General features: G+C 39.7%; 2 protein-coding genes across 2 annotated transcripts; both read left to right on the top strand.

Moving 5' to 3' along the window:
- The first annotated feature begins 857 nt into the window (after positions 1-857).
- Positions 858-2,835, top strand: LOC103973266 (tubulin beta-7 chain). Its single transcript, XM_009387777.3, has 3 exons — positions 858-1,461; positions 1,537-1,806; positions 1,952-2,835. Exons 1-3 carry the CDS (start codon positions 1,068-1,070, stop codon positions 2,623-2,625), a joined length of 1,338 nt encoding a protein of 445 aa, XP_009386052.1. The 5' UTR covers positions 858-1,067; the 3' UTR covers positions 2,626-2,835.
- Positions 2,836-2,894: 59 nt separating this feature from the next.
- On the top strand, positions 2,895-11,996 carry LOC135582398 (pentatricopeptide repeat-containing protein At1g08070, chloroplastic-like). Its single transcript, XM_065151351.1, has 2 exons — positions 2,895-3,007; positions 3,112-11,996. Exon 2 carries the CDS (start codon positions 3,191-3,193, stop codon positions 4,661-4,663), a length of 1,473 nt encoding a protein of 490 aa, XP_065007423.1. The 5' UTR covers positions 2,895-3,007; positions 3,112-3,190; the 3' UTR covers positions 4,664-11,996.
- The last annotated feature ends 415 nt before the right edge of the window (positions 11,997-12,411 follow it).

The raw sequence follows: 12,411 nt of genomic DNA, 5'->3' as shown, positions 1-12,411 counted from the left end.
TGTGCTATTTATCTATCAAAACGATAATATAGATAATTTTTTCTTGAACCACGAATTACTAACTTATGATAGAAGATAAGATTTTTTCAAATATATAAGAAATTTTTTTATTCTGTTAAGAAAAATTATTTCTCCTAATTTGTATAAATAGAAGAGTGAATATGTTAATGTATTGAAGTATTTTTATTTCTTCAATAAATTTTTTTTAATAATTTTTTTTATTTTTTATTATTTTCTTAAATTAAAGTAGCACACACCCGATATATTTTTACCAAGCGTAACATCCCACACACTCTGTACTCTCCTGTATCACATCACATCCCATCCCATCCCATCCTTGCAGTTGCAGGCCAGGCCACAATTTTACACTTTTTGTTGCATCTATAAATGATCATGTCACGGTCAACAGGACTACATCCTCGCATATAATAATAACACTCCGTCGGCTTACTCTTGTTTTTATTTCTCTGAACCTCCTGTAGCTATTTTATTAAATTGTCAATGATTTGAGAGAGAATACACTGAAAATTTTTTGAGTGGATGTCATCACACTGTCAAGTAAGACCACCTACCTAACTTGTTAACACAACAACAGGCTCACATGATTGCTACTTCCCTTCATCTTCTTTTTACCCAGCAAGCTCAATCTGATGAGCTAAACTTATTTTCATGTCATGCATTCTAAATTTCCAATATATTAGGATTGGGCTTTTCTTTTTTATTTTTTTGCATTTTGTTTCAGTCAGTTAAACTCCTCCCCCCGCTCTTTACCAACCGTTTGTTTGTGCCTTCCAACTATTTCCCTCTCCCAAATCGACATGTCCTCCCACATCTACAAAAGCTCATCATAGCCATCTCGAAGCTACTTGCAAGCATTCCTTGCCTGTCTCCTCCTCCCCCTTGGCACTCTCCCCACCTCTCACCTTTCTCTCGCTCTCCCTCTTCTCCATCCTTCGGTCTTATCTCCCTATTCTTCGTACTCTTCTGTATATATAACACATACAGATATAATTTTTCTGCTTCTTTCTTTTGCCTCGTTACACACTCAGAGTGAGAAAAGATCGACCATGAGGGAGATCCTGCACATCCAAGCCGGGCAATGCGGCAACCAGATCGGAGGCAAGTTCTGGGAGGTGGTGTCGGACGAGCACGGCATCGACCCCAAGGGGAATTACGTCGGCGACTCCCGCCTGCAGCTGGAGCGGGTGAACGTCTACTACAACGAGGCCAGCGGCGGCCGATACGTGCCGCGGGCGGTGCTCATGGACCTGGAGCCGGGAACCATGGACGCGCTGCGCGTCGGTCCCTACGGCCAGCTCTTCCGCCCCGACAACTTCGTCTTCGGCCAGAACGGGGCGGGCAACAACTGGGCCAAGGGGCACTACACCGAGGGCGCCGAGCTCATCGATGCCGTCCTCGATGTGGTCCGTAAAGAGGCCGAGAACTGCGACTGCCTCCAAGGTATGTTGCGTCCGTATACATAATAGCAAGGATTCCTGTGTACGTGAATTCCAACGGTGGTGGTGGTGGTGACAGGGTTTCAGATCTGCCACTCGCTGGGAGGAGGGACCGGGTCGGGGATGGGGACGCTGCTGATATCGAAGATCCGGGAGGAGTACCCGGACCGGATGATGCTGACGTTCTCGGTCTTCCCGTCGCCCAAGGTGTCGGACACGGTGGTGGAACCGTACAACGCGACGCTGTCAGTGCATCAGCTGGTGGAGAACGCCGACGAGTGCATGGTGCTCGACAACGAGGCGCTCTACGACATCTGCTTCAGGACGCTCAAGCTCACCAACCCCAGCTGTGAGTGCGCCGCGCCCGCCCCCTTTCGTTACTCCTCTCGCCGAAGAACCACCCTTGCAGCCTTAAATTGGTTTGCAGGTGGTTCGAGTTCTTGCTGCTTCTGCTGCTGCTCATGCTTTCATGTCTCGTCTATATATGCGTGTAGTTGGTGACCTGAACCACCTCATCTCCACCACCATGAGCGGCGTGACGTGCTGCCTCCGCTTCCCGGGGCAGCTCAACTCCGACCTGCGCAAGCTGGCCGTCAACCTCATCCCCTTCCCCCGCCTCCACTTCTTCATGGTGGGCTTCACCCCCCTGACGTCGCGCGGCTCCCAGCAGTACCGCGCCCTCACCATCCCGGAGCTCACCCAGCAGATGTGGGACGCCAAGAACATGATGTGCGCCGCGGACCCCCGCCACGGTCGCTACCTCACCGCCTCCGCCATGTTCCGCGGCAAGATGAGCACCAAGGAGGTGGACGAGCAGATGATCGCGGTCCAGAACAAGAACTCCTCCTACTTCGTGGAGTGGATCCCCAACAACGTCAAGTCCAGCGTCTGCGACATCCCCCCCACCGGCCTCTCCATGTCCGCCACCTTCATGGGCAACTCCACCTCCATCCAGGAGATGTTCAGGCGCGTCTCCGAGCAGTTCACCGTCATGTTCCGCCGCAAGGCTTTCCTGCACTGGTACACCGGGGAAGGCATGGACGAGATGGAGTTCACCGAGGCCGAGAGCAACATGAACGACCTCGTGTCCGAGTACCAGCAGTATCAGGACGCCGTCGCCGACGCGGACGACGACGAAGCCTACGGCGACGAGGTCGAGGAGACCTAATCTATTAGCGCATGCGTGCGGCGAGGAAGATTAGCCGTTCCATACTTGGTTTTTATCGCTCTCTCTCTCTCTCTCTCTCTCTCTCTCTCTCTGTGTGTGCGCGTGTGATGGGGTTTTCTATTGTGAATTTTTACACTTCAATCGTTGCCTATATATATATCGTGAACGGTTTGTATAAATAATGCGAGAATGCTACTTATTGTTTGCGTATCGAGTGATATCAATGATTTCTATATATTAAAGATGGGGGTCTTAAAACAGAACCCAACCCATCACCAGATGAAGGGCAGAAAAAAAATCTTTAATTATTTGTCGATCAAATCCAAGATATGTCATCAGATTCTCAGACTGCCTGCTCTTAAGTTTATTAATCCATCAGTGTGTATGTTCTTAAAAACCAAGCAAATTATTCCCAACTTGTTCTTCAAATATATGAATCCATCACACTCTCCAAGTATATAAGATGCTTTCGAAATGCTTGACTAGGTTATTTACGTTTGCAATCCTCTTCCTCCATCGAAGTCGATCTCTGCGCTGATGTTGATTGGGCACGTCACGCAAGTCCATGAGATCGAATCGAGTCCGGTTGCTGAACCACAGAATCATCAAGGACCTAACAGACGGCGGTTTCTTCGAGCAAGCCCTCCATGCTTACCGATGTCTTCGTCTTTCCGACGTAAAGCCCGACAGATTCACATTCACGTATGTGCTCAAGTCCTGCGTCGGCATTTCAGCTATTGATGAAGCGATGTCGATCCACTCCCACATCTTCAAGTGTGGTTTCGTATGCAATTTGCTTATCACTAATTCCTTGATAGAAGTGTATTCTAATTTTGGCGCGTTAAGCTCCGCCCGGCAGTTGTTTGATGATATGCCTCAGAGGAACTTGGCTTCCTGGAACTTAATGATTTCTGGCTACGGGAAGAACGGTCACTATAAGGTAGCCTTGGAGCAGTGTAGTTATATGAAGCATGAAGGATTAGTATTAGATAAAGTGGGCGTAAAGATTGTTCTTCCGATAATTGGCCATGTGAAAGCCTTTAGTCTGGGTAAATGCATTCATGCTCATGTCATCAATACTGGTTTATCTAAAGACACAGCTGTAGTGACTGCTCTTTTAGACATGTATTCGAGATGTGGAGAATTTCGTGCTTCGAGCCACCTCTTTGATGAGATATCGCACAAGGATGTCATATGTTGGAATGCAATGATCACCGGGTACTCTCAACTTGGTAAACCTCTTTTGGTTCTTGAGCTCTTTAAGCGAATGCTGTTCGAAGGCTTCGGGCCAAGCATTCCTACCATATTTCTTCTACTTCATGCTTGCACTGTTCTATCTGTTATCCAAGTTGGAAAGTGTATGCATGGCTATATCACAAAGCTTGGTTTCAGTTCAGATGTTTCTGTAAGCGGACTTCTGATAGACATGTACTCTAAATGTGGAGAGTTGGGTTCTGCTTCTCGTGTTTTCAGTGAGTTGTCCAGAGGGAATGTTCATTCATGGACTTCCATGATTCATGGTCTTGGCATGCATGGATATGGTAGGGTTGCTCTGATGGCATTTTTTAAGATGGTGAAGATGGGCATTGTTCCTGATGGCATCTGCTTCCTTGTCTTGCTAGCTTCTTTCAGCCACTGCGGAATGATGGAGGAAGGGCATAAAATATTCTATTACATGGTATCACAATATGGTGTCCAGCCTAGTATGGAGCACTATGCAAGCATAGTTGATCTTTTTGGGCGGGCAGGATACATAAATGAAGCAGTGGGGTTTCTATCGCAGATGCCAATAGAACCGGATAGCACTGTCATGGGGGCTTTACTTAGTGCATGTAGAATTCATGATCATAAAGAGACGCAAGAAGTATTTGAGAGGTTCTTCGAACCAAAGTGGTCAGCTGCAGGTCTCTACAAGGTCTTGTTGGGCATTCATGCATGCAGGGGCCGTTGGGATGAAGTCATTAAGATCAGAAGGTTGATGAAAGAGAGGGGCTTAAAGGGTACCTCCGGATGTAGTTTGATAGAATTAAATCCATGAAGTTTGACAATGATTTCAGAATTTTATCACATATTTCTCATGTGATGGAAGCTGAGACATTTAATTTAGTTTTTTTCTTCTTCTCATTTATCCTCTTCTTCCTGACACATAGATTAGGTAAAAAAGAAGCCGATAGAAAACCCAAAGAACTCGTGTTAAGATCAGGTTCATATACATGTTCTAGAAGAGCAAAATTCAAATTATAATGTCAGGTTGAACAGTTAAGCTAACTTTTAATTTTATAAGAATCTGATGAAGAAGATGCTGAACCAGGCTCGAATGGGGCACTGTTGTTGTCATCTCACTTGTTCTGGATGTAAATGCATTGGGAAGGTTGCCATCCTGAATCTTGAAGCTCAACGGTGACTGAGCTTCCAGATGGAAACAGAGCCATGCCCATTTAAATCTATGTGATTTTGGAGGTCTCAATCACTGGAATCCAGCATGATTTGATGGAGATCACAGCAAGGATCTCTTTGTGCACTGATGAGCAAGGAGCAGTTGTTAGCAGTTGTTACGGTTGCGGACAAGAAGATCCATATGTATAATACATTAGTCTATGAAGCTCTAGTTTTTGAGGAGCATACCAGTTTGGCACTATGTCACCCTTGGGAGTCCACACACACCAGAGGCACCAGAGATCTCTCCAGATTGCTTGGGAGGCACATCACTTATATAACATTCTTGCAGCAGTTCCGGTCGGAAATGTGTTAAAGAGTGCCACTGGAGGACATTTTCAGAGGACTGAGGAAGTTGATGTGGCTTCGGGTAGGTGTGAGCTTAGAGATGTGGAACAAGAATTTGGAGTAGTCTTAGATCATGCACATACACCAGATTCTCTGTCCAGACTTTTGGACACTGTTGCAGACCTATGGCCTGCAGACTCGTCTTCGGTATGCTACTTTTCAAATGCATTTTCCTTCATATCTTCAGATTCATACATTTGGTTCTTTTACTTCATGTCGGCAATACTTATGTGCTAAAATGATTCCTTGTTTGCTCTTAGATATCATACTTCATGAACTTCTGCTGAATAACTCAATTTCCCTGGCTGATTGTATTAAAGATTACAGTCTTGATACATTTTCATGGAAAATTTTGGAAAATAAGACTAGTATCTTTGGCAGGTAGCAAGAGCTAAACGTCTGATTCAAATATGTAGAACAAGGGTCGAGAGTAATACATGATAAAAACAAGTACATAAAATCAGGTTGAATTTTTTCACTTAGTTTCAAATTTTTACTTATTTAAGCAAATAGTATCAGGCTTTACTCACCGACAAAATTTTCTCTCCTAGGTCAAGTGTACTTCTACGGTAGTGTTTGGACTTGAGTGTTACAGCTGAATGGTTGAATTTTTCCTCACAATGTAAACCATTCGTCACACTAAATGGATGACAATATTTTATTAATCAAAGAGGGAAAAATGGTTCTAGTCTTGCATTTCAATGCTTCTCCTATGATTTCTTAATTCTTATTTGTTAATCTAGATTAGTCCTTGACTCTTATCTAGTAAAAAGTTACACTATTGTAATGTAATTAAATTTGTCGAGGTTCTTTGGTAGACATGAACAAGTTTGTGATATGTTGGTGCCTTTTCAGTAATCGATGACTGGTTTATTGGCTATAATTTGTCATTTTTCCATGTAGATGGTGAGCACTTATTGCTGTTATTGGATGTTGAGAGAAGGATTGGTTTGGTGCACATACCTTATACATATGAATAAAAATTGAGAAGAAACATGATAATAAAACTACAGTTGTTATTGTTATGTTAACTACAGTGCCTTTGTATGATTTGTTGGATAGATCATTTTCCCTATTTTCCTGATAAAATTTAAAAAAAGAGAGAAAAATCAGCATCATTGTCAAGAACTCGAAGTTTGGCTTTTTAAGTCAAACAATTATTCATATTATGGCATTTAGTTAAAGTGAAAATTCAAGCCATTTTACCCTTCCTTATAGTATTTTACTATTTTAAACAGAAGAATACTGCTTTGATACAGTCTTGGAGTTTGGAAGCTTTTTGCTTACTGTTGTTCTGTGTACAGTATTTTGGATGTGAAAGTATATGTTCATGTGTGCCACATGAGAGAGAGTGTGTGTATATGTGTGTGTGAGAGAGAGACCTTTGATGACAAATTTCAATGGACAAAGGTTTTGTGGTACTGTTGACATCTGACAATCCAGGGAACGAAGATCCGTGATGTATTGAACTTTAGCCTGAATTTCTGAGACTGAACCCGTTTTATATAATTCAGTCCTGAATTTTAATCAGATTGATATAAAATTGGGAAGGTCTTTTGTTTTCATTTTAACCTGTGGACATCTTAAATGACATGTTGGCTGGTGTTAGATGGACCATGAAAGATTATTTGAAACATGGAGAAAATTATTACTACACTACCTTGCTAAATGGCTATAGGCTATAGGCTTTTCTTACATGACATCGAAAGAGTTCTCTGTGGGCTGCTATCACAATGGTTGAGGAAGGTGATGTCATAGTAAGTAGACTTAACCTCGAGTCTAGAATCAACAGTTTCAGAACCGACAATTCCAGTTCCTGAAAGTTGGGAACCGAAACCGAACTGCACAGGACCAATTTCGGTTCGAACCGTTGATTTTTTAATTTTTTAATTTAAAAATAATTTAAAATAGAAAATTTCATAATTTTATTTCTAGGTTTTGAATAGTGGATGTATAATGAGTATGATGACAGAAAAAATGATAGAAAAAAAGTAAAGTTATAAAATTATCAATCGCTTTCGATGCTAGTTGCCCTGATCGTTCCTTCGATTGATACCTCAAACTAGTATTAGTTGTCTTCACGGATGATCTCTTATTAATGTTTCTCCATCTTGGTTCAATCACTGTTGCATGCTTGAGCCTCAATTGATTCAGGGTTCATACTTGAACAAGTTTCATCCAAGATGCATCCACCATGCTGAAAGCTTGCTCCATAGCTACTATTGACACCAGAGTTGCTAATATTTGTCTTGCAATCATTGCTAAAATTAGAAAGGTTATTGTATATCGCACCCACCATTCAAGAATTGAAAATTCTATACCTATAGTGTTGTCACGAAACTCAAAAGAAGTGGTTAGATAAATTTTAAGCTCAGAGTTCAAGCCTGACGATTCAGTCAGTTTCTTTTGTTTTTATAATAATAAAATTTCTCCTTTACTATTTCTACTACTGCTAACTTTATCCGTAGATGGAGACGTTTGGGAGGTAGTTTGTTGTATATTGTAATTTGCACTATAATGGTCATATAAGTTAATGATAATTTTTTTATTTCCCTTATTTTTTCACTAAGATCAATATCTAATCCTAAACTTTCATAATAAATAGTTAAATAATGACTTAGACCATCTATTCAATAACGGGATTAAAAGCAAAAGCAACAAGATAAATCAACGGAATCTCAAGAAAATAATTTGTCCATTTAATTTTCAGTATCATAATAGTCATGAATCATGATCATATTCATATTCTTCTAAGGCTCCAACAATATTAATAATCAAAAAATACATGAGCAGTAGGATGATAAACACCAAATAATATACAAGTAGTATCATTAAAATTGTTTTAAATTTATAAAATGTTTGCACAAAGATTCTGAAATTGCGGGTGTAAACTGACTCGTCTCCCATTATTTGCAACAAAAGTAAATAATGATTCTTTGTATTCAAAACTTTCATTAAGCAATTCATAGAATAAATTTATCAAGGAAAAAACATACATAGTAAATATTTTGGGGTATGTTGTAATTTAATTTGCAAAATGTAGTTTACTCTTTATTATTTGTGGATGACTTCATAAGAATGAGATAGCTTTCTTAATAGAAGAAATAAAAGTTTCAAGAGATCTAAGGTCTCCTTATACATATAAATTCAAACCATGACAAGAACACCTAATATGAAAAAAAAACCACCAAAAGCCAGTTGACACACTTTTGTAATTCAGGAATAGAAGCAGTATTTACAAACGCATTATCAAAACTAATTGAAAAAAATTTAAAAACAAAATAGTACTCTTCCAAAATAGTTTTCATTCTATAGATATTATCGATTGTATGTCGTTCATCAAAAACTCTAGATGCTATAACTCTTTTTTGCATGGTCCAATCATTCGCAATCTAATATCATGTGATTCTCAATTAAAAGTGCATTTGCCAATGATCACTCTAAATATCAAAGCAGATAGAAACACATCCATCAAAAGATCGAAACAAATTTTGTAAATCCTCTTTCCCTTTTCTATAAAGATTATGAACAGCACATGTACGAGGAGAACGAGAAATACATCTAGTAACAGGATTCAAAACATTTTGACAATAATCAACAAAACCAAGTTTTTCATCAAAACTAAAAGAAAGATGTTCAGTTTAAACAAATCTCGCTAATTCTTTATGATTTTTTTCAACAGAAAACTGAAAAGTATGATTAGTTGGGTACTTGAAAATTTGAGTTTGGTTTTCTTTCCTTCTCGGCTTGTTTAGGGTGTTTATTCTCAAAATGTTCACAAAATGTTCTATATCCACCTCCTTTGAATTTGAACATTTGGGAGCAATAGTTGCAAATCACTTGGTTTGAGTCATCGGTATTTTAGACCTTCTTGAAATGAAGCTTAAAGATGTTCAACTTGATTGCTTTGGCCATTGTATCGACTTCCTTCGACTCGACGGTGATGTGCTAGCTTTCTTGAGTTGGCATGATCGGGCTTCCGGTGTTGTCTTTGGGTGTGAATGTCTCGGTGAAGTGATGATTTCCACTTGCCATTTGAATTAAAGAGAGAGCTTAGAAGAGGGATTACAAAGCGTTAGAGATCTTAAAAGAGTGTTATGAATGCTTAATCAAATGAGGAAGAATGAGGGGCTTGAGTGGTATTTATAGGATTTTAGGATATTTTTCTTCCTTAAAATGTCACCAAAAGTAGTTGTAATTTAGTTATCAGAAGGGGTGAATTTGTATTTTTTTCATTTTATCTATATATATAATTATGAAATTACCAAAGAACCCCTAAAAATAGTGTTTATATGATTGTTGGGAGTTTCAAATTGGTCATTTGCCCGTCCAACCCTCAAATGATCGATCGCTGGACTGTTAGGGCTCAAACGGACAATTAAAGCCTATTTGACTATTTGTTTTTCTTTTTCAAATCCAGGAACCACCAGTTTGTACCAGAACCAGAACTGCCAGTTTTGGTTCTCAAGAAATAGGAACTGTAACCAAACCGCCCAGGCCGGTTCCAGTTCGGCTTGGAACTGGTGAAACATCGGGCTGGTTTGGTTCGAACCAAACTGTGTCAGGTATAATAGTAAGTCTATTACAATCCTATTATTCTCCTATCCAAGTTTACAGAAAAAGAAAAGAACATATTACTACTTGTTAAGGTCTTTAATTTTCTTTACCTGATAATTACCATAATCGATCATCAATAATCTTAATCTGGTTACCATTGATTGTTTCTTTTTTTTTCCCTTCATATATGTTCAGTTGGACTTATATTTGCATTGCATTATATATAAGAAATAACTTTAACCTCTCTTAATATATTTGTGTGTTTTTTTTATGGAAGTGAATTTTGAGGGATGATGGCTTTGTTCTGTCAAGTCTACTTCCCATAGAGAGAATAGGAAAATCATCAACATTTGTATTTATGAGACTGGCTGATTTCCTTCAGTCTATTGCCAATTTGGCCATCGGCTGATCCCTCTAGTTGTCTTCTGGAATAACTTTCTTGAGGCTCTTAAACGTTATTGGCTTTGCAAACTCTGATGCAATATATTTTGATCATCTGAAACATCTGATGATACTTTCTCATCATGTAGATCACTTTTTGCTCTAGAATTTTCTTTTCTTGAACTAATAAACCAACTGTTGTAACGCATTGGTGATTGGAAAACATAAATGCTGCATTTTGAGCATCTTTTTTATGCCTAGGATAAGTTCCATCTCATTGCCTGTTCAATAATCTGATTTTCTCTTGTTTATGTCATTGTTTGAAATAAAAAGATCCAGTCCTTTGAAGGACAAAAATTATTAGATAGTAGAAAAACTAGACACTTTTCGTAAGGTAAAGTGAAAACAGAGAAGTAGAGCGTATAAGTTGGTTTCACAACCCTTAGCACTGGCCTTCTTGAGTTTCATATTTCTATGCCTGAAGTTGTTCCTTTCTTCAGCGGCAGAGCTTTTGTGGAAATCTGAATAAAGTTTACAAGCTTGTGCTATTAGAAACAACATCTACCACCAACATCCAAGTAAAAAATTACTTTGTAATCAGCATCTGTAGTGGATACACAGATTTCATTCTAAATAAAGGTTTGCTATAAATTAGTGAACTACTTGTAGTGCAGACGTGTACCTGAGTTGCTTGTTGATTGTGGAGGCATACTCATGCTCTATATGGCTCTATAACCCCTTCATCCCTGTAAATAAATGCATGCCATCTCACGTAATTATCCTCCTCCCTCAGTTTCTCATGATTAAGTAGCTGTTCGACATGTTCTAGTTCTTTACATTCCTGAACTGACAAAAAAGTTATGGCAGATGTCCTCAACCGATAGCTGTCCATGCTGAGTGTGGCAGCAGATTTCATTCTAATAGAAGGTTTGCCATAAATTAGTGAACTACTTATAGTCCAGATACGTATTGAGTTTCTTGTTGATGGACTCTATAACCCTTTCTTCACTGTAAATAAATGCATGCATACATTTTGTAGTTCTTTTCGTTTCTGAACTGACAAAAGTTGTGGCAGATGTCCTCAGGATATTTGTCTATGCTGAGTGTGGTTTTGCAGGTGGTATGGTGCTCTACAAAATTTGTACTGATCTAACTCCTTGGCTTGGTCAAAGTTGTCGTGTTACATTGTTTCTTTGGAACTATCCTCGAAATTCCTCCACATGTGCTTGCATAGTAGTGACCATGCAATCTGTGGTCGGTGATTCTTACCCAAAGTTGATCCTGTGGAATATTGTTTACTCAGGGTCCTTATGCTTTTCTTGTGTTCGTACCTGTGACAGATTTCTGACACTAATAAGCATCTTTGGATTACCTACTCTGATGCTGCTAAATCACAGATGGGGTAGGCAGGTGGACTTGGCTGCTTGTTTTTGCTCTGGTGATCAGAAAGGTGTGTATGCTTGTTTGGTTGGAGAATTGCCACTATCTAGTGTGGAATTTTTTTGTTAAGTCTGCCTGCTGGATTCTTTGGCCATATAATTATGTATATAAAGATCAGGTTTGCGCTAACTTTCACTGGATTGCGCTGATCTATTTCCCTCTTGCTATCAGAATTGTTGGGTGTGTTGAATATGTCACCTTACTTTTCCTATCCATGTTGCAAGCCATACATCCTAATTATCTAGGGGTGAGTGTAGCTGAGTTTGCTGGTTTGGTTTTTATTCCTAGCATAAGTTTGGATTTGTAGCTTGTGATTATTTATAACGGAGGTTTACTATACCAATACTAGTGATTTTGAATGGAATCTTTTTTGTCATTTGTGACGGTGCTCCTAAAGCTGGACCACAATAATTTTTGTGAATTTGCTGTGAGCTTATTATCCATTCAAATCTTGTTAAATGAATCATTCTCCTTTTGATCCACTGCTAAATAATCCCGTAGACTCTGTTTACATCAAGCGTGTCTGCTCTATAGGACACCACTGTGTACCATCCATCGAGAAGAATCCTGTTTGCCGACCACGTGTACTCTAATAATTGGGTTGTCGGCCATGATAAGACTTAT

The sequence above is a fragment of the Musa acuminata genome, chromosome BXJ3-5 (assembly GCF_036884655.1).
Source record: "Musa acuminata AAA Group cultivar baxijiao chromosome BXJ3-5, Cavendish_Baxijiao_AAA, whole genome shotgun sequence".
NCBI lineage: Eukaryota > Viridiplantae > Streptophyta > Magnoliopsida > Zingiberales > Musaceae > Musa > Musa acuminata.
The sequence above is the reverse complement of the archived record's forward strand: the minus strand, read 5'-3'. Positions and strand labels throughout refer to the sequence as shown.

Coding starts and splice junctions, on each gene's coding strand:
- LOC103973266 (XM_009387777.3), top strand. CDS start 1,068: ATGAGGGAGATCCTGCACATCCAAGCCGGGCAATGCGGCAACCAGATC. Junction 1,462..1,536: donor GAACTGCGACTGCCTCCAAG/GTATGTTGCGTC, acceptor TGGTGGTGACAG/GGTTTCAGATCTGCCACTCG. Junction 1,807..1,951: donor CAAGCTCACCAACCCCAGCT/GTGAGTGCGCCG, acceptor ATATGCGTGTAG/TTGGTGACCTGAACCACCTC.
- LOC135582398 (XM_065151351.1), top strand. CDS start 3,191: ATGAGATCGAATCGAGTCCGGTTGCTGAACCACAGAATCATCAAGGAC.